We start from the raw sequence: 21,899 nt of genomic DNA, 5'->3' as shown, positions 1-21,899 counted from the left end.
TGGCACTGGAGGCAGTTCAGAGGAGGGTCACCAGATTGGTTCAGGGAATGAAAGGGTTGACGTATGAGGAGATTAAACAGTTTGGGGTTATACTCGCTGGAGTTTAGAAGGATAAGAGGGGATCTGATCGAGGTGTATAAAATACTAAAGGGATTGATAAAGTAAACGAAGACCAAATGTTCCCCGTTGTGGGGCAATCTGGAACGAGAGGTCACGGATACAGGTTGAGAGGCGGTAGATTTAGAACTGAGATGAGGAGGAACTACTTCTCGCAGAGGGTGGCGAATTTGTGGAACTCGCTGCCCCATAGAGCGGTGGAGTGGGCGTCATTAAATGTTTCGAGAGGGAGATGGATATATTTCTGATTTTAAAATTGGGTTAAAGGGATATGGGCAACAGGTGGGGAGGTGGATTTGAGACCTGGAAGAGATCAGCTATGATCTGATTGAATGGTGGAGCAGGCTCGAAGGGCTGAATTGCCGATTTCTGCTCCTAATTCCTACATTCCTTTTACACTCTATGCTCCTATTCTGTTCTTTTAACCTGTCTTGTCACCTTCAATGACTTATTCATATATACACCCATTCAATTTAGAACATTTTTTCCAACAGGGATTTATTTAATTCTCTTGTGATTGGCTATTCCAATAATTGCTTGTGATGATGGAGCCTATTATGGGCGACATGGTAGCACAGTGGTTATCACTGTTGCTGCACAGCGCCAGGGACCCGCTTCGGTCACTGTCTGCGCGGAGTCTGCACGTTCTCCCGTGTCTGCGTGGATTTCCTCCGGGTGCTCCGGTTTCCTCCCAGAAGTCCCGAAAGACGTGCCTGTTAGGTGAATTGGACAATCTGAATTCTCCCTCTGTGTACCCGAACAGGCGCCGGAGTGTGGCAACGAGGGGCTTTTTACAGTAACTTCATTGCAGTGTTAATGTAAGCCTACTTGTGACAATAATAAAGATTATTATTATTAGACCTCTGTGTAACTAGTTACCTTCTTACCTCCCCTTGACATTGGGCCTGGATTTGTTAGGATCTCATGCACGTACTCGATTATTAATGCACCAAAGCGTCCAGCATTTTTTAGTCGCGGAAAGGTCATCTGTGAGTTGGGTGGGAATCGCATCAATATCTCGGCCTCCCCTGATTTGTATCACCTTGCTAACATTTGCACATTCATTGCTTTTCAACCCACCATGGAAAGTCTAGTAATTAACAGCAGAATGACCCCCTTTTCACAATGTTAATGATTGTCAACCAACCTCTCTGGCCCAGAAAGCGAACAATTACAAATGTGAAGTCTCATTCCTTCAGGTAGTGAATTTTTGTTCACTTTATTTTTTGAATGTCAAATATTTAATTATTTTTTATTTTCTGCATATTTCCTTTCCTCGTGTTTTTATTCTCTCTTTAATTCTCTAATGAAACAAAATGAAATTAAAAATTGCTTATTGTCACAAGTAGGCTTCAAATGAAGTTACTGTGAAAAGCCCCTCGTCACCACATTCCGGCGCCTGTTCATGGAGGCTGGGACAGGAATTAACCGCCTGCCTTGGTCTGTTTTCAAAGCCAGCGATTTAGCCCTGTGCTAAACCAGCCCCTAACATCTTTAATGGAGAAAATGGGGTCAACACAATTAACTTTGAGGCCAAGAATGAGCAAGTGGGCGAAGGGGGGCATCAAACTCTTTCTCAAAGAGGTGGGTTTGTTACAGGAGGCTAGAGAGAGATGCAGAAGGTTTTAGGGAGGGTTCGTTCGCGATGTGGAGGTTTTTCCAAATTCGTTCATGGGACGTGGGCTTCGCTGGCTGTGCCGGCATTTATTGCCCTTCCCTAATTGCCCTTGAGGGGGCAGTTACGAGTCAACCACATTGGCTGTGGGTCTGGAGTCACGTGTAGGCCAGACATGTGTGTGGTTGTGGGCGTGTGTGAGTGTGAATGAATGTGTGGGTGTGTATGTGAATGTGTGTGTTTGTTGTATAGGTGTGAGTGTGTGTGCGTGTGGTGTGAACAGACTTCTTGACTGTGAAAGGAACTCCAAAGAAGGCTTTCTGTTGTTGTTGGTCAGCCTGGGATGTTGGCTCAGGGCACAGAGTTAGAGACTTTTTTTGTTTAAAAAAAAAACAAACTTTGATGAAACATCCAGAAGCAGATGTTTCCTGTACTGTTTCTCGCCAGGGCCATTTGAGACAGAGCAAAGTGCTTAAAAATGCAAGGTCACAGTCCAGGGTTCAGATTACATGTCCCGAATATTCCAGGAAGTCACGGGTAACCTGGGAGTGACCCAGCTGAATTCCTCGGGCGGCACTGTGGCACAGTTGGCACTGCTGCCTCACAGGGTTCGATTCCAGCCTCGGGTGACTGTGCGGGGAATGCAGGTTCTCCCCGTGTCTGCGTGGGTTTCGTCCGGGTGCTCCAGTTTCCTCCCACAGTCCAAAGATGTGCAGATTAGGTGGATTGGCCATGATAAATTGCCCGTTAGTGTCCAAAGATGTGCAGGTTAGGAGGGGTTACGGTGATAGGGCAGGGTTGGGCCTACGTAGTGCGCTCTTTCAGAGGGTCGTTGCAGACTTGACAGGCGAATGGACTCTATGATCTCCCGCAGTCACAGGGGGCGCTAGAACGTGCCACCAGATAATGATCCGTGTCACGAGTGCCGCCGTGTCTGGAATAAACACGAGGGTTTCTTCCAGAACATAATAATCAAATCCGGAAACGCTAGATAAACTCAGCAGGTCTGGCAACATCCAAAGAGAAAGGGTTAACATTTTGGGTGTAGGATTCTTCTGTCCGCCACCAGTGACGCACCCAATGGGTCCCCCGGTTTTACTCCATTTGAATTTAGTTACGCAAGTGAGAAGTCTTCTGAAAACGAATCTTGGAGAGATTGTTGGGAGAGGATGGAGGAAGTCTCCATGTTGGGGAGATTATTGGAGAGGATGGAGGAAGTCTCCATTGGGGAGATTGTTGGAGAGGATGGAGGAAGTCTCCATGTTGGGGAGATTATTGGAGAGGATGGAGGAAGTCTCCATTGGGAAGATTGTTGGAGAGGATGGACGAAGTCTCCATTGTGGAGATTGTTGGCAGAGGATGAAGTCTCCATTGGGGAGATTGTTGGAGAGGATGGAGGAAGTCTCCGTGTTGGCGAGATTGTTCGAGAGGATGGAGGAGGTCTCCATGTTGGAATGATTGTTGGAGAGGATGGAGGAAGTCTCCATTGGGGAGATTGTTGGAGAGGATGGAGGAAGTCTTCATTGGGGAGATTGTTGGAGAGGATGGAGGAAGTCTCCATGTTGGAGAGATTGTTGGGAGAGGATGGAGGAAATCTCCATTGGGGAGATTGTTGGAGAGGATGGAGGAAGTCTCCATGTTGGAGAGATTGTTGGCGAGGACGGAGGAAGTCTCCATGTTGGAGAGATTGTTGGAGAGGATGGAGGAAGTCTCCATTGGAGAGAGTGTTGTAGAGGATGGAGGAAGTCTCCATTGGGGAGATTGTTGGAGAGGATGGAGGAAGTCTCCATTGGAGAGATTGTTGCAGAGGATGGAGGAAGTCTCCATTGGAGAGATTGTTGGAGAGGATGGAGGAAGTCTCCATTGGGGAGATTGTTGGAGAGGACGGAGGAAGTCTCCATGTTGGAGAGATTGTTGGAGAGGATGGAGGAAGTCTCCATTGGAGAGATTGTTGGAGAGGATAGAGGAAGTCTCCATGTTGGAGAGATTGTTGGAGAGGATGGAGGAAGTCTCCATTGGAGAGATTGGTGGAGAGGACGGAGGAAGTCTCCATTGGGGAGATTGTTGGAGAGGATGAAGTCTCCATTGGGGAGATTGTTGGAGAGGACGGAGGAAGTCTCCATTGGGGAGATTGTTGGAGAGGATGAAGTCTCCATTGGAGAGATTGTTGGAGAGGACGGAGGAAGTCTCCATTGGGGAGATTGTTGGAGAGGATGAAGTCTCCATTGGGGAGATTGTTGGAGAGGACGCAGGAAGTCTCCATGTAATAGAGGAAGTCTCCTTTGGAGAGATTGTTGGGAGAGGATGGAGGAAGTCTCCATTGGGGAGATTGTTGGAGAGGACGGAGGAAGTCTCCATTGGGGAGATTGTTGGAGAGAATGAAGTCTCCATTGGGGAGATTGTTGGAGAGGACGGAGGAAGTCTCCATTGGGGAGATTGTTGGAGAGGATGAAGTCTCCATTGGAGAGATTTTTGGAGAGGATAGAGGAAGTCTCCTTTGGAGTGATTGTTGGGAGAGGATGGAGGAAGTCTCCATTGGGGAGATTGTTGGAGAGGAAGGAGGACGTCTCCATGTTGGAGAGATTGTTGGAGAGGATGGAGGAAGTCTCATTGGAGAGATTGTTGGAGAGGATGGAAGAAGTCTCCATTGGAGAGATTGATGGAGAGGGTGGAGGAAGTCTCTATGTTGGAGAGATTGTAGGAGAGGATGGAGGAAGTCTCCATTGGGGAGATTGTTGGGAGTGGATGGAGGAAGTCTCCATTGGAGAGATTGTTGCAGAGGATGGTGGAACTCTCCATGTTGGAGAGATTGTTGGAGACGATGGAGGAAGTCTCCATTGGGGAGATTGTTGGGAGAGGATGGCGGAAGTCTCCATTGGGAGATTGTTGGAGAGGATGGCGGAAATCTCCATGTTGGAGAGGTTGTTGGAGAGGATGGAGGAAGTCTCCATGTTGGAGAGATTGTTGGAGAGGATGGAGGAAGTCTCCATTGGGGAAATTGTTGGAGAGGATGGAGGAAGTCTCCATTGGGGAGATTGTTGGAGAGGATGGAGGAAATCTCCATGTTGGAGAGATTGTTGGAGAGGATGGATGAAGTCTCCTTTGGAGAGATTGTTGGGAGAGGATGGAGGAAGTCTCCATTGGTGAGATTGTTGGAGAGGATGGAGGAAGTCTCCATGTTGGGGAAATTGTTGGAGAGGATGGAGGAAGTCTCCATTGGAGAGATTGTTGGAGAGGACGGAGGAAGTCTCCATGTTGGAGAGATTGTTGGAGAGGATGAAGGAAGTCTCCATTGGAGAGATTGTTGGAGAGGATAGAGGAAGTCTCCATGTTGGAGAGATTGTTGGAGAGGATGGAGGAAGTCTCCATTGGAGAGATTGTTGGAGAGGACGGAGGAAGTCTCCATTGGGGAGATTGTTGGAGAGGATGAAGTCTCCATTGGGGAGATTGTTGGAGAGGACGCAGGAAGTCTCCATGTAATAGAGGAAGTCTCCTTTGGAGAGATTGTTGGGAGAGGATGGAGGAAGTCTCCATTGGGGAGATTGTTGGAGAGGACGGAGGAAGTCTCCATTGGGGAGATTGTTGGAGAGAATGAAGTCTCCATTGGGGAGATTGTTGGAGAGGACGGAGGAAGTCTCCATTGGGGAGATTGTTGGAGAGGATGAAGTCTCCATTGGAGAGATTGTTGGAGAGGATAGAGGAAGTCTCCTTTGGAGAGATTGTTGGGAGAGGATGGAGGAAGTCTCCATTGGGGAGATTGTTGGAGAGGAAGGAGGACGTCTCCATGTTGGAGAGATTGTTGGAGAGGATGGAGGAAGTCTCATTGGAGAGATTGTTGGAGAGGATGGAGGAAGTCTCCATTGGAGAGATTGTTGGAGAGGGTGGAGGAAGTCTCTATGTTGGAGAGATTGTAGGAGAGGATGGAGGAAGTCTCCATTGGGGAGATTGTTGGGAGTGGATGGAGGAAGTCTCCATTGGAGAGATTGTTGCAGAGGATGGTGGAACTCTCCATGTTGGAGAGATTGTTGGAGAGGATGGAGGAAGTCTCCATGTTGGAGAGCTTGTTGGAGACGATGGAGGAAGTCTCCATTGGGGAGATTGTTGGGAGAGGATGGCGGAAGTCTCCATTGGGAGATTGTTGGAGAGGATGGCGGAAATCTCCATGTTGGAGAGGTTGTTGGAGAGGATGGAGGAAGTCTCCATGTTGGAGAGATTGTTGGAGAGGATGGAGGAAGTCTCCATTGGGGAAATTGTTGGAGAGGATGGAGGAAGTCTCCATTGGGGAGATTGTTGGAGAGGATGGAGGAAATCTCCATGTTGGAGAGATTGTTGGGAGAGGATGGAGGAACTCTCCATGTTGGAGAGGTTGTTGGAGAGGATGGAGGAAGTCTCCATGTTGGAGAAATTGTTGGAGAGGATGGAGGAAGTCTCCATTGGGGAGATTGTTGGAGAGGATGGAGGAAGTCTTCATTGGGGAGATTGTTGGAGAGGATGGAGGAAGTCTCCATGTTGGAGAGATTGTTGGGAGAGGATGGAGGAAATCTCCATTGGGGAGATTGTTGGAGAGGATGGAGGAAGTCTCCATGTTGGAGAGATTGTTGGCGAGGACGGAGGAAGTCTCCATGTTGGAGAGATTGTTGGAGAGGATGGAGGAAGTCTCCATTGGAGAGAGTGTTGTAGAGGATGGAGGAAGTCTCCATTGGGGAGATTGCTGGAGAGGATGGAGGAAGTCTCCATTGGAGAGATTGTTGGAGAGGATGGAGGAAGTCTCTATGTTGGAGAGATTGTTGGAGAGGATGAAGGAAGTCTCCATTGGAGAGATTGTTGGAGAGGATAGAGGAAGTGTCCATGTTGGAAAGATTGTTGGAGAGGATGGAGGAAGTCTCCATTGGGGAGATTGTTGGAAAGGACGGAGGAAGTCTCCATTGGGGAGATTGTTGGAGAGGACGGAGGAAGTCTCCATGTTGGAGAGATTGTTGGAGAGGATGGAGGAAGTCTCCTTTGGAGAGATTGTTGAGAGAGGATGGAGGAAGTCTCCATTGGTGAGATTGTTGGAGAGGATGGAGGACGTCTCCATGTTGGAGAGATTGTTGGAGATGATGGAGGAAGTCTCCACTGGAGAGATTGTTGGAGAGGATGGAGGAAGTCTCCATTGGAGAGATTGTTGGAGAGGATGGAGGAAGTCTCCATGTTGGAGAGATTGTTGGAGAGGATGGAGGAAGTCTCCTTTGGAGTGATTGTTGGAGAGGATGGATGAAGTCTCCATGTTGGAGAGATTGTTGGAGAGGATGGATTAAGTCTCCATTGGAGAGATTGTTGGAGAGGATGGAGGAAGCCTCCATTGGGGAGATTGTTGGAGAGGATGGAGGAAGTCTCCATTGGAGAGATTGTTGGAGAGGATGGAGGAAGTCTCCATTGGAGAGATTGTTGGAGAGGACGGAGGAAGTATCCCTGTTGGAGAGATTGTTGGAGAGGATGGAGGAAGTCTCCATTTTGGAGAGATTGTTGGAGAGGATGGAGGAAGTCTCCATGTTGGGGAGATTGTTGGAGAGGATGGAGGAAGTCTCCATGTTGGAGAGATTGTTGGGAGAGGATGGAGGAAGTCTCCATTGGAGAGATTGTTGGGAGAGGGCGGGGGAAGTCTCCCTGTTGTAGAGATTGTTGGAGAGGATGGAGGAAGTCTCCATTTTGGAGAGATTGGTGGAGAGGATGGAGGAAGTCTCCATGTCGGGGAGATTGTTGGGAGAGGATGGAGGAACTCTCCATGTTGGGGAGATTGTTGGAGAGGATGGAGGAAGTCTCCATGTTGGAGAGATTGTTGGGAGAGGATGGAGGAAGTCTCCATGTTGGAGTGCTTGTTGCGGAGGATGGAGGAAGTCCCCATGTTGGAGTGATTGTTGGAGAGGATGGAGGAAGTCTCCATTGGAGAGATTGCTGGAGAGGATGGAGGAAGTCTCAATTGGAGAGATTGTTGGAGAGGATGGAGGAAGTCTCCACATTGGAGAGACTGTTGGAGAGGATGGAGGAAGCCTCCATGTTGGGGAGATTGTTGGGAGAGGATGGAGGAAGTCTCCATGTTGGGGAGATTGTTGGAGAGGATGGAGGAAGTCTCCATGTTGGAGAGGTTGTTGCAGAGGATAGAGGAAGTCTCCATGTCGGAGAGATTGTTGGAGAGGATGGAGGAAGTCTCCATTGGTGAGATTGTTGGAGAGGATGGAGGACGCCTCCATTGGAGAGATTGTTGGAGAGGATGGAGGAAGTCTCCATTGGAGAGATTGTTGGAGAGGATGGAGGAAGTCTCAATTGGAGAGATTGTTGGAGAGGATGGAGGAAGTCTCCACGTTGGAGAGATTGTTGGAGAGTATGGAGGAAGTCTCCATTGGAGAGATTGTTGGAGAGGATGGAGGAAGTCTCCATTGGGGAGATTGTTGGAGAGGATGGAGGAAGTCTCCACATTGGAGAGATTGTTGGAGAGGATGGAGGAAATCTCCATTGGGGAGATTGTTGGGAGAGGATGGAGGAAGTCTCCATTGGAGAGATTGTTGGAGAGGATGGAGGAAATCTCCATGTTGGAGAGATTGTTGGAGAGGATGGAGGAAGTCTCCATTGGGGAGATTGTTGGAGAGGATGGAGGAAGTCTCCATTGGGGAGATTGTTGGAGAGGACGGAGGAAGTCTCCATTGGGGACATTGTTGGAGAGGATGGAGGAAGTCTCCATGGTGAGATTGTTGGAGAGGATGGAGGAAGTCTCCATTGGGGAGATTGTTGGAGAGGATGGAGGAAGTCTCCATTGGGGAGATTGTTGGAGAGGATGGAGGAAGTCTCTATTGGGGAGATTGTTGGAGAGGATGGAGGAAGTCTCCATGGTGAGATTGTTGGAGAGGATGGAGGAAGTCTCCATTAGGGAGATTGTTGGAGAGAATGGATGAAGTCTCCATTTTGGAGAGATTGTTGGAGAGGATGGAGGAAGTCTCCATTGGGGAGATTGTTGGAGAGGATGGAGGAAATCTCCATTGGGGAGATTGTTGGAGAGGATGGAGGAAGTCTCTATGTTGGAGAGATTGTTGGAGAGGATGGAGGAAGTCTCTATGTTGGACAGATTGTTGGAGAGGATGGAGGAAGTCTCCATTGGAGAGATTGTTGGGAGAGGATGGAGGAAGTCTCCATTGGAGAGATTGTTGGAGAGGTTGGAGGAAGTCTCCATTGGAGAGATTTTTGGGAGAGGATGGAGGAAGTCACCATGTTGGAGAGATTGTTGGAGAGGATGGAGGAAGTCTCCATTGGGGAGATTGTTGGAGAGGATGGAGGAGGTCTCTATGTTGGAGAGATTGTTGGAGAGGATGGAGGAAGTCTCCATGTTGGAGAGATTGTTGGAGAGGATGGAGGAAGTCTCCATTGGGGAGATTGTTGGAGAGGATGGAGGAAGTCTCCATGTTGGAGTGATTGTTGGAGAGGATGGAGGAAGTCTCCATTGGGGAGATTGTTGGAGAGGATGGAGGAAGTCTCCATTGGAGAGATTGTTGGAGAGGATGGAGGAAGTCTCCATTGGGGAGACTGTTGGAGAGGATGGAGGAAGTCTCCATTGGATTGTTGGGGAGGATGGAGGAAGTCTCCATTGGAGAGATTGTTGGAGAGGACGGAGGAAGTCTCCATGTTGGGGCGATTGTTGGGAGAGGATGGAGGAAGTCTCCAAAACAGAGGAAGCTTCACCTTGTTTGGGTGACCAATCAGGATTTAAAGTGAGGAATCACCCCAGGGGTACGGGTTTTCCCAGGATTGAGACATTATCGAGCCAGCTGTGAACATGCTGCTGTTGTAGATCACTGTAAATAAATCCCTTAATCTTCATGGAAGATTACTGTGAAAGTGTATCGTCACACATAGACGGCCATGTTCCGTGAGTGACTCACGACGTCCTGCGATGTGGCTCGAGAACATTTAAATATCTTCTGGACCACTGGGAGAAACACTTTGATAAATATGCCAGGGTCCAAACCTTTCAGGTTTCGGCGTGCTAGCGCTCACGTGGCGGAGTGTTGGGGGAGGGGGTGTTTGGGGTGCGTGAGTGTGTCTGTACCGGTGTTTACACGAGTGTGTGTGAGTTGGTGTTTTTGTGGGTTGTAGTGTGTGTGGTTGTGGGCGTGTGTGTGAGTGTGTGTTTGTGTGGGTGTATGTGCATTTGTGTCTGTGGGTGGGTGTGAGTGTGCATGTGTAGGTGTGAGTGTGTTTGTGTGGGTGGGGGTCTTAATTTGTAGGTGTCTGTGGGAGTGTATATGTGTGTGGATGTGTATGTGTGTGGGGGGGGGTTGCGGATTGGGGTGTGAGTGTGTGTGGGTGTTTTTGGGGGGGGGTGTGTATATGTGTGTGTGGGGGTGGGTCAGGGGGGTGGGGAGGGGGGTTTGGAGATGTGTGTATGTGTTTGTGTGGGGGGTGTCTGTGTGGGGGTGTGACGGGGGTGTGGGGGGTGGCGGATTGTGTGGGTGGGTTTGTGACGGGGGGTGGCGGATGTTGTGGGAGGTTGTGTGGGTATATGTGTGTGTGTGTGGGAGGGGGTAAGTGTGTGGGTGTGTGTGGGTATATGTGTGGGCCTGTGTGCGTGTGGGGGGGTATATGTGTGTGTGTGCGTGGGGGAGGTATATGTGTGTGTGGGGGGGTATATGTGTGGGTGTGTGTGGGTATATGTGTGGGTCTGTGTGTGTGTGGGGGGTATATGTGTGTGTGTGTCTGTATGGGAAGAGGTGCATGTGTGTGTGGGGGGGTATATGTGTGGGTGTGTGTGGGTATATGTGTGGGTCTGTGTGTGTGTGGGGGGGGTATATGTGTGTGTGTGGGGGGTATATGTGTGTGTGTGTGGGGCTGTATATGTGTGGGTCTGTGTGTGGGGGGGGGGGTGTATATGTGTGTGTGTGTGGGGGGGGTATATGTGTGGGTCTGTGTGTGTGTGTGGGGGGGGTATATGTGTATGGGTATATGTGTGTGTGTCTGTCTGTGTGTGTGTGTGGGGGGGTATATGTGTGTGTGGGGGGGGGGTATATGTGTGTGTGGGGGGGTAGATGTGTGTGTGTGGGGGGGGTATATGTGTGGGGTTGTGTGTGTGTGTGGGGGGGTATATGTGTGTGTGTGTGTATATGTATGGGTCTGTGTGTGTGGGGGGGTGTATATGAGTGTGTGTGTGGGGGGGTATATGCATGGGTCTGTGTGTGGGGGGGTATATGTGTGTGTGTGTGTCTGTGTGTGTGTGTGGGGGGGTATATGTGTGGGTTTGTGTGTGTGTGTGTGGGGGGGTATATGTGTGTGTGTGTGGGGGGGTATATGTGTGGGTCTGTGTGTGTGTGTGGGGGCGGTATATGTGTATGGGTATATGTGTGTGTGTCTGTCTGTGCGTGTGTGTGTGTGGGGGGGGTTATATGTGTGTGTGTGGGGGGGTATATGTGTGGGTCTGTGTGGGTGTGGGGGGGGTATATGTGTGTGTGTGTCTGTGTGGGGGAGGTATATGTGTGTGTGTGGGGGGTATATGTGTGGGTGTGTGTGGGTATATGTGTGGGTGTGTGTGTGTGGGGGGGGTATATGTGTGTGTGGGGGGGTTATATTTGTGTGTGTGTGGGGTATATGTGTGTGTGTGTGGGGGTATATGTGTGTGTGTGTGGGGGGGTATATGTGTGGGTGTGTGTGTGTGTGGGGGGGGTTATATGTGTGTGTGTGTGGGGGGTATATGTGCGTGTGTGGGGGGTATATGTGTGTGTGTGGGGGGGTATATGTGTGGGTCTGTGTGTGTGTGTGGAGGGGGTATATGTGTATGGGTATATGTGTGTGTCTGTCTGTGTGTGTGTGTGGGGGGGGGTGTATGTGTGGGTCTGTGTGTGTGTGTGTGGGGGGGGTATATGTGTGGGTCTGTGTGTGTGTGTGGGGGGGTATATGTGCATGGGTATATGTGTGTGTGTGTGTCTGTCTGTATGTGTGTGGGGGGGTATATGTGTGTGTGTGGGGGGGGTATATGTGTGGGTGGGTGTGTGTGGGGGGGGTGTATGTGTGTGTGTGTGGGGGGGGTATATGTGTTTGTGTGGGGGGTATATGTGTGGGTCTGTGTGTGTGTGTGTGTGGGGGGGGGTATATGTGTATGGGTATATGTGTGTGTGTGTGTGGGGGGGGGGGTATATGTGTATGGGTATATGTGTGTGTGTGTGGGGGGGGGGGGGGTATGTGTGTGTGTGTGTGTTTGGGTTCTAATGCCTGCATGAGGGTGAACACTTGATGTTGTGTTTTTTAAACATTCAGCTCCGGGTTCGGGGTTAACACATTTGCTTTTTCTTTGACTGGAGGAACCTGGTTTGATTGTTCTTCAAATACATTCTGGTCTGGCACATCCTCCTGAAAGGGAACTCCAGCCTCTGTTGTGACCAAGTGATGTAGAAAGGAACCGATTCAGCCTTCGCCTGTTCTGAACATGTTCCCGTCCCTAATGAGGAGGCTGTACTTTTAAACCCGCACGAACCTCAGGATAATGGGAATGTGATCCGATTAATGTCACACTGTGTCCTCGGCCAGCGAGGCTGAAAATGGCCCTGATCAGATCTCGGCCAGCTCCATCCAGTACACTCGAAACATCCTCACCCATCGGCCCAACATCGCCCCAACATCCCGCCCAGCAGCTCCTTCAATGTTAGACTTGTTCTCTCGGTCAAAACTCAATGGACCTTTCTTTGCGAGAGAGGATTCCGGAGCAAGGCTTGTGTTTGTTACTTACCACCCAACCGGGCCAGTTACTAAGTCACGTTTTAACAGTTTGCAAAGATTATTACAGCTTGGATTGCTAACACACACCTAAATTGTAACTCATCACCTAAACATTGCGCAATAGTCCGGCAGAGAATGTACAAACTCCCGTTTCGGGACAGAAGGAAGGAAGGGGAGAGGGGGAGTGAGGAGGTAGGGAGAGAGAGAGTTCTTCGACAATGCTCCTTCCCAGATGGTGCTGCAGGTAAGAATCCTGTTGGAATTTCTCGGGATCATTCGATACAAATTGGGAGGACTGCTTGCATTTCTAATCAGAGGTTCATATCGTGCAATCAGTGGAAGGAGGCGAGGCCGGCCGCATTGATAGAATTATCCACTCCCCCCCCCACCCCCCCCCCCCCCCCCCCCAGCCCCCTCTCTTCCCCCATAGACCTTCAATGAGTCCTCTTCGAGTATTTATCCAAATCCCTTCTGAAAGTTCCTGGTGAATCTCTTCCCCACCCCCCACCACTTACAGGTAACACCTTCCAGATCGCTGTGTTTTAAAAAAATTCCCTTCGTCTCCACCCCCCCCCCCCCCCCCCCCCCACCACCTCTGGTTCTTTTCAATCTGTGTCCCTTCCGATTACCGATTCCCTTGCCCCAGAGAACACTTTCTCCTTATTTACCCCGTCAAAACACCTCATGATTCTGAACGCCTCAATTAAATCTCCCCTTAACCTTCTCAGCTCCAAGGAGAACAATCCCGGCTTCTCCCAGTCTCTCTGCGTTAACCAAAGTCCCTCATCGCTGGTGTCACTCCAGTAAATCTCCATCCGCACCTTCTCGAAGGCCCTGACAACCTCCCTAAAGTGTGGAGTCCAGAACCGGGCGCAGTATCGTAGCCGTGGCCTAACCCGTGTTTAATAAAGGTTTAACTTAGCACTCGTGCTTTTCGTAGCCGTGTTGTAGTGTAGGAAACACAGCAGCCAATTTAGGCACAGCAAGCTCCCACAATCAGCGCGATGATGAGCACGCAATCTGTTCCAGCAATGTTGACTGAGGGATAAATATTGGTCAGGAGCCCAGGGTAGTGGTTGTGGGGTCCTGCTGGGGGGCCTCGCTTTGACATCTGGTCCACAAGATGGTAGTTCTGACAGAGCAACACTACTGTGCACTTATTTTAAAATTCTTCACGGGATGTGGGCATCGCTGGCGGGCCCAACATTTATTGCCCATCCCTAATTGCCCCTTGAGAAAGCACCTTCTTGAGCCGCTGCAGTCTATGTGGTGTAGGTACACCCACTGTGCTGTCAGGGAGGGAGTTCCAGGATGTTGACCCAGCTGAGGGCCTCCATCGCTGAGGATGGGGATATTTGTGGAGCCTCCTCCTCCAGTGAGTTGTTTAATCGTCCACCACCATTCACGGCTGGATGTGGCAGGTCTGCAGAGCTTAGATCTGATGCGTTCATTGTGGAATTGCTTAGCTCTGTCTATCACTTGCTGCTTATGCTGTTTGGCTCACAAGTAGTCCTGTGTTGTAGCTTCGCCAGATTGACACCTCATTTGTTCGGTCTGCTTGGTGTTGCTCCTGGCACGCTCTCCTGCACACTTCATTGTACCAGGGTTGATTTCCTGGCTTGCCGGTAATGGTAAAGTGGGGGATATGTCAGGACATGAGCCCCATAGCTTTCTAACTCAGTAGGTGACACCTAAATGCAGCCAGATAAAAACTGTGTGACACGACACGGTGAAAGGGAAGAAAACAGACCGACCAGTCAGCATGAGTGCTGGTCAGAAGGTAGAGTTAAGGTTTTGATTTGATTTGATTTATTGTCACATGTACCGAAGTACAGTGAAGAGTATTTTTCTGCGGCCGAGGGAATGTACACAGTACGTATATAGAAGACAAAAGAATAATCAACAGGGAACATTGACAAATGGGACATCGACAAACAGTGATTGGTTACAGTGCCGAACAAGGGGCCAAACAAATCAGATACATGAGCAAGAGCAGCATAGGGCATCGTGAATAGTGTTCTTCCAGGGAACAGATCAGTCCGAGGGGGAGTCGTTGAGGAGTCTGGTAGCTGTGGGGAAGAAGCTGTTCCTATGCCTGGATGTGCGAGTCTTAAGACTTCTGTACCTTCTGCCTGATGGAAGGGTCTTGAAGAAGGCAATGCCTGGGTGGGAGGGGTCTCTGATAATGCTCTCTGCCTTCCTGAGGCAACGAGAGATGTGTACAGAATCAATGTGGGGGTGGCAAGCTTGTGTGATGTGTTGGGCTGAGTTCACCACACTCTGCAGTTTCTTGCGATCTTGGACCGAGCAGTTGCCATACCAAGCTGTGATGCAGCCGGATAGGATGCTCTCTATCGCACATCTGTAGAAGATTGTGAGCGTCGATGCAGACATGCCAAATTTCTTTAGCGTCCGGAGGAAGTCGAGACGTTGTTGGGCTTTCTTGACTGTTGCATCAATGTGAGTTGGGGACGATATCCTTTTGTCGGAACGTTGCTGAGTATTCCTTATTTGAGTTGCTGACCTGAGCGAAACCCTCAATGCCATACCGAGGGAGTGTTGCATTGTCAGAGATACTTTACTCTGGCTGGGTGGTGTTAATACTGAGTTCCTGTTTGGCTCTTCAAGTGGATGAGAATGTTCCGGGTCCACAGTGGGCGAATAGAAGATACTTTACCCAGTACCCTGCTGAACATTTCCCCCTCATCAACATCACCAATCAAGAATCACACCTTACTGCTCCTGGTGGGAGCTTGCTGTGCACATAATTAAAAAAAAAAAAATTTACAGGATGTGGCCTGCGCTGGTTGGCACCTTTAACATAGTCAAACCTACCCAGGCACTTCATACAATCATAGAATCCCTACAGTACAGAAGGAGGCCATTTGGCCCATTGAGTTTGTACTGACCCTCTGAAAGAGAGGCCTATCCAGGCCCACTCGCCCTTCCTATCCCCATATCCCCATCTAACCATTGGACACTAAGGTGCAATTTATCACGGCCTATCCGCCTAACCTGCACTTCTTCAGGCTATGGGAGGAAACCGGAGCACCCGGAGGAAACCCACGCAGACACGGGGAGACTCCGCACAGCTAGTCACCCGAGGCCGGAATTGTACCCGAGTCCCTGTCGCTGTTAGGCTGCAGTGCTAACCACTGTGCCAAGGAGCATGGAAGCATGGTCAAACAAAATCTGACACTGAGGCACATTGGGAGGTAGTATGAAAGGTGAAAGAGGGATGTTTTAAGGAGCATGTTACAGGAGGGGGCAGAGGTGGGACAGGTTTAGGGAGGGAATTCCAGAGCTTAGGACCCAGGCAGCTGAAGTCACGGCCGCCAATGGGGGAGCGATTAAAACAAGGGACCTGTCACAGGCCAGTATTTGATGAGTGCAAGAGGGATCTTGGAGAGTTGTAGGAAGAGAGGTGGCGGGGAAATAGAAAACCGGAATGTGCAAGAAGTCAGGTTTAAGCGCATTTGAGGTAAAGTCAATGGTGACGACGTAAGGAAACATGGGAGTAAATTTACACAAAGCGGGTTGCCACCGATCTCTCACCTCTGTTCTTTCCTTGTCCCTGTCTAGGTCTGAGAATTCACAACTGGTGGGAAATGCTGACCACAAGCAGGGGAGTCTAGAAGATGAATGAAAATGCTCCAAGCCCGATGGTTGACAATGGTTCAAGCGAGGAGCTCCCTCAGAACGCCTCAAACTCCTGTAACAAGGATGAATCATACAAGTATGTCTTCCTGCCTGTCTGCTACACCTACACTTGCATCCTCAGCCTGGTGCTGAATTCCATCATCCTTTGCAGCATTCTCAAACGACGGAAGGAGTGGAACTGCTCCCTCATCTACATGTTTAACTTGGCGCTGACTGACTTCATGTATGGCCTGTCACTGCCGGTCCTCATTGCCAGCTACATCATGCATGACGTCTGGGTCTTTGGAGACTTTACCTGCCGCCTTGTCCGCTTCCTCTTCTATTTCAACCTCTATTGCAGCATCTTCTTCCTGACCTGCATCAGCTTCCACCGCTACCTGGGCATCTGCCATCCCATGAAGACCATCACCATGGAGACCAAGAAGACGGCCAGGGTGGTCTGCGTGCTGGTGTGGCTGGTGGTCCTGGCTCTCACCTGCCCCATCTTCCATTTCGCCAAGACCGCCCCCTTCAACAACGCCACCAACTGCTGGGACGACGCCCTCGACACCGAGTACCCGCATTACGTGCCCTACGGGATCATCCTGCACTCGGTCGGGTTCTTCCTGCCCTTCTCCATCATCGCCTGGTGTTACTCCCGCGTGATCAAGACCATCTTCAAGACCATCAACAACCAGGAGTTCAAGTCTGCCGTCCCAGGCTTGGAGAAGAGGCGCAAGTCCATCAAAACCATTGTGACCATCACCCTCCTCTTTGCTCTCTGCTTCTTCCCATTCCACGTGACCAAGACCATCTTCCTGATCAACAAGGCCGTCCCTGACGTGGCCTGCACCACCAAGCGGGTTGTGACCATCTGCTATAAGGTCACCAGGCCCTTGGCCAGCTTCAACGCCTGGCTCAATGCCCTCCTCTACTTTCTCACCAAGGACAAGTGGCCGCAGAACTGCCTGAAGGCCAAGAAGGAGACTGAGGATTCCAAATCCTCGTGGAACATTTTCAGACCGTTCAACCACCTGACGTCGCCTTCCTGAACCCAAGGCAGCCAGCTGGCGCGCGGCGGAGCGGGGCACCTGGAAGGGTGACCGGACTGGCACTAGACCAGCGCGAGGCCCCAGGTGGCGAGATCCGCTGTTCAGAGGGCGGAGCTTAAGTGCAGAGATACCTTGGGCGTCGCGTCGGCCCGAGATGTTTGAGGGCCCAAGTTCTGCTCACATTCACCCACCCCGCATCCATTTTATTTTTGTCGACTGCTTCTTCTGATGTGACCCGTGTCAAAAAAACTTTTGTTAAATACGCGCGAAAATTGACCTCGTAGAATTGACCGTCATCCCACATCCGGCTGCAGTTTGTAATAAGACATTGAAGGGTGGCCGTGGGGGCCTCATTGTAACTGGGTCTGACAGGGAGCCCGGCGTAGGGCAGGGCGGGTGAATTGAAGCTCCCCTTTGAGTCGGGGCACAGCTACAGACGTGGCTCGTGACCTCTGACCCCAGTCCTCTGCTGTGGCCTATCCCAGTGATGACCCTGCAGAGTCATGGCTATTAAAGGATAAGTTGCACTTCTAGTGGCAACTTTCCCAAAACTCGGGCCGCCCACAAAGCGCTTTCCAAACGTTGGAGGACTTTTGGAAGCATAGCTGCTGCTGTGACGTGGGAAGCGTGGCGGCCATTTGCGCACAGCAAGCTCCCGCCAGCAAATGGACTGCTTGTTTTCGTGTCTGTGTGCGCGATTTTGATTTGAGGAATAAATATCGGCCGGGACACTGTGGGGGGGTGGGGGCGGAACGAGGGGGTGCGACAGTCCCTGCTCTCCTTCACAAAATAGGGGTTGTGAAGGCTCTCACGTCCGCTCGAGAGGGCAGATGGGGGATCTCTCTCACCCGAGAGATGGCAATGCTGATACTGCGGCACCCCCTCAGTACCGCACTGCGAATGCCAGTCTAGACTTTACCTCAGAGTCGCTATCACCTTTGTGTCTCGGAGGTGGGCGAGAGACCCAATTAGCCACGCTGACACGGTTAATAGCGTTGATTTTGTTTTATTGGCTGTTTATGAGGTCTTCACCTGTCAATCAGCCCCTCTATCTGTTTGATGCTGTAGTCGTTCTAACCCGAATGTTGTATAAAAAAGAGATTGGAACTGTTGATGGTTGTCGCAAATCATTTTGCTGTCTGCTGTTGCATCTTATTTTCTTTATTCACCTTCTGCTGTAGGTGCGTCCACCTTTTGTCCATTGGCCATGCCCGAGGTGAGCGTTGGGCAGGCTGTCCGACTGTGGGGGCATCGTGGCTGAACTCCAATCCCGAGGCGCTAGCAATCACTTTCTCTGCCCCAGGGCCTATTGCAAAGCCTTCCTCCTGTTACCTTGGCTAAGGCAGCGGAGAGCTGGGATCGAAGGATGGGTTGCCATCCCTCCAGGCAATGGCTCGGAGTCTCCAGGAAATGCAGTTTAATGTCCATCGATGCTGCTGGGAGCGATCCAGGCGGAAAATGGCATTGAAATCGAAACGGATTTTTGTATTTTAATTGGCCGATGGGAAGGCAGGTTGGAGGTGTAAATAAATAAATAAATAATCTTTATTGTCACGAGTGGTTTACATTAACACTGCAATGAAGTTACAGTGAAAAGCCCCTCGTCGCCACATTCCGGCGCCTGTTCGGGTACACGGAAGGAGAATTCAGAATGTCCAATTCACCTGACAAAAACGTCTTTGGACTGTGGGAGGAAACCGGAGCGCCCGGAGGAAACCCACGCAGACCCGGGGAGAACGTGCAGACTCCGCACAGTCAGTGACCCAAGCCGGGAATCGAACCGGGGACCCCGGAGCTGTGAAGCAACAGGCTGTATGGGCAAGCCATCAAATCTCTAGGAATATGGTGGGCCAACCAGAGCTGGCGGCCCGAGGCTGAACCTGTGACCTAGCAACTGTGTGTGCCTCAATGGCTCAAGCACTGAAGGAAATTATCTGAACGTGCCTAACACCAAAAGAAAGGCCTGTCGATCTCAGGCATTGGCCAGAAAGGTCTTTATGTGGAAGGTTGGGGGAGGGGGTCAGCTATAAGATGTCAATCAATGCCCAGCGCCTGCTTCCTTCACAATAGCGACTGTGGGATCTTGTACACCCCCCCTTGAGGGTGCAGGTGGAACCTTGGTTTGATGTCCTATCAGACAAACAGCACCTCTGACAGTGTAGCTCTCCCACACTGCTGCGCCGAGGGGCTTCAACCCGAGGGTCTCTGGAGTGGGACTTGCTGATGCAGAGGGGGAGAGGACCACCCACTGAGCCGCAGCTGGAACTGTGCGGTGGGTGGGGTGAACGGTAACGGGGTGACAGGAGGCATTATCCTAGCATCTTGGGAAGAGCTGCCTAGGGTGGGGGGAGGCATAGAAAGTGGGATAAAAAAACTTGGATTTCCTTTTTGGCGGGCGGAGAAACGAGACGCTGAAGACTCTTCTGTGTGCTGTGCTGTAGATCTCTATGACTCTACCTCCTTCTGAGGAACCATTTGACACTGGCTTGTAAACCGGATCAAGGGAGTCCTTAATTGACACTGTAGAGGTGCTTTACCTTGCATTTAATCTGTAGCTATACTAGAGGCAAAACGTGGCAACATTGCACACAGTGGATAACACAGAAAGAGGTCATTCAGCCCTCGGGTTGCCTACTCTTCAGGATTGACCTAGAGTGTCCAGGAATTGAAGTTAAACCTCGAGTCACTTCTCTGTGAAACCCTGGAGGCTAAATCATCGGGTGGTTAAAAAATGTGTTTTTGTCGTCATTTCCTTCGACCATTTCTCTTTATCAGTCATCAATTGTTTGAAATGGGTCAAAAAAAAAAAGGGCCGTTTGTCCGACATGCACGCTTCATCCATGTTGAGTAAGGAGTCTTTGTTGCTCTCAAATTGGCGTTGGGGGGGGGGGGGGCTGCTGTGCATCACGAGGATGATGCGTTGACCGACTGATGTCAGAATCTTGCGGGGAAAACCATGGGCGGCACGGTGGTTAGCACTGTTGCTTCACAGCGCCAGGGTCCCGGGTTCGATTCCCAGCTTGGGTGACTGTCTGTGCGGAGTCTGCACGTTCTCCCCGTGTCTGCGCGGGTTTCCTCCGGGTGCTCCGGTTTCCTCCCACAAGTCCCGAAAGACGTGCTTGTTGGGTGAATTGGACTTTCCGAATTATCCCGCCGTGTACCTGAACAAGCGCCAGTGTGGCGACGAGGGGATTTTCACAGTAACTTCATTGCAGTGTTACTGTAAGCCTACTTGTGACAATAAAGATTATTATTATTATGAAACCTCCAGGAATACACCTCATTATGGTTGGCAACCCCTATTCAGTCCATCTGATCCACCAGCATGTCCGTGCCCTGTGAGTCTCCTCAGAACCCCCCTCTTCACCTCGCCCTATCCCCGTTAACATGCCCTTCTCTTCCACTCTCCCTCTCGTTTCTCCAGCTTCTCCCTCAAATGTCTTGGCATTGTTTGCCTCAGTCGCTCCCTGGGGTAGAGAGTGATGACTCCTAAGCAGCAAGTAGGTGCGATGTGGAGGCAGATTCAATAAGATTGTCGACAGGGTAAAAAACTTGAGGAGGAATGAATTTTGTGGCTGTGGGGAGGGAGACGGAAGGGGGAAGAGTGGGACCAATCGGATGAGCCATTTATGGACTGAATGGCCACAATCTATGCTGTGTGGCTCGATAATAGGCCTACACCCCACGTCAGCCTCCTCCTTTTCTCAGCGACACTGTAAACATGGTCCAAAGCAAACAATGTTATTGAAGTGTCATTAACCTTAAAGACATTCCATTACACATTCACATCAACCAAAGAACAAGGATTTTCTTGATCAACTGTGTCTCTGAGTTGGATAGGGTCCAAAGGTCAAAGGACAACACGTTGCTATGGAGACTCAACTAAAGGGAGAAATAAGCATCAGTCATGAAAGCGTCTGTTATTAATTTTTCAGACAATCTCTCCACGAAGGAGGTCGGCAGCTTCAAGCACAGATCCCCAAGTGTTAGACTAAAGATTGTGCAATAAAATGATTTAATATTCATATATCAGCTGTTCCTTCACTGTCGCTGGGTCAAAATTCTGGAGCTCCCTCCCTAACAGCAGCTGCTCAAGAAGGCATCTTCTTTTAAAAAGTGATTGTGTTGACTGTAGTGTGACTGTAGGCTGCTTTCTCCTTTGAGAAGGAGAGCTGTCTGGTGGTGATTTAACTTGAGGATCATCGCACCTAAGGCAAGGGCCAAGGTTGAGAAGGCGGGCCCTTCATGACTGTTATATAAGCTCAGATGTGAGACAAGATTATTTAACCCACCCCTTTTTTGACATTGTAGAATTCTTACAGTGCAGAAGAAGGCCATTCGGCCCACTGATTCTGCACCGACCCTCGGAAAGCGCACCCTACCTTGGCCCACTCTTCCCGCCCTATCCCCGTAACCCCACCTAACCTGGACACTAAGGGGCAATTTTAGCACGGCCAATCCATCTAGCCCGCACATCTTTGGACTGAGGGAGGAAACCGGAGCACCCGGAGGAAACTCACGCACACACGGGGAGAACGTGCAAACTCCACACAGTCACCCAAGGCCGGAATGGAACCCAGATCCCTGGCGCTGTGAGACAGCCGTGCTAACCACTGCCGTCCCAACAAGCTGTAGTTTGATAACTTCAATATTTTTGCCTCCATTATCTGCCTTGTCAGAATATCACATTTATTGATTTGTTTCTTGACAATCAGCTTCAAAATTTGGGCCGGGATTCTCCG

At 50.3% G+C, this 21,899-nt stretch overlaps 1 protein-coding gene across 2 annotated transcripts in view; it reads left to right on the top strand.

The window, feature by feature from the left end:
• LOC140404665 (P2Y purinoceptor 3-like) overlaps window positions 1–18,269 on the top strand; it is a 44,399-nt gene extending 26,130 nt beyond the window's left edge. Inside the window, exons 1-2 of one of the 2 annotated variants that reach the window (XM_072493303.1) lie at window positions 12,648–12,710; window positions 16,049–18,269. In XM_072493303.1, the coding sequence (XP_072349404.1) occupies window positions 16,105–17,157 (1,053 nt within the window). In that variant the 5' untranslated portion in view covers window positions 12,648–12,710; window positions 16,049–16,104 and the 3' untranslated portion in view covers window positions 17,158–18,269. Of the gene's footprint in view, window positions 1–12,647; window positions 12,711–16,048 lie in introns of those variants that run through there. The other variant, XM_072493304.1, reaches the window with a different exon arrangement.
• The last annotated feature ends 3,630 nt before the right edge of the window (window positions 18,270–21,899 follow it).

This window comes from Scyliorhinus torazame, chromosome 31 (genome assembly GCF_047496885.1).
Source record: "Scyliorhinus torazame isolate Kashiwa2021f chromosome 31, sScyTor2.1, whole genome shotgun sequence".
In the NCBI taxonomy this organism is placed as follows: Eukaryota; Metazoa; Chordata; class Chondrichthyes; order Carcharhiniformes; family Scyliorhinidae; genus Scyliorhinus; species Scyliorhinus torazame.
This window is presented reverse-complemented; position numbering and strand designations above follow the sequence as displayed.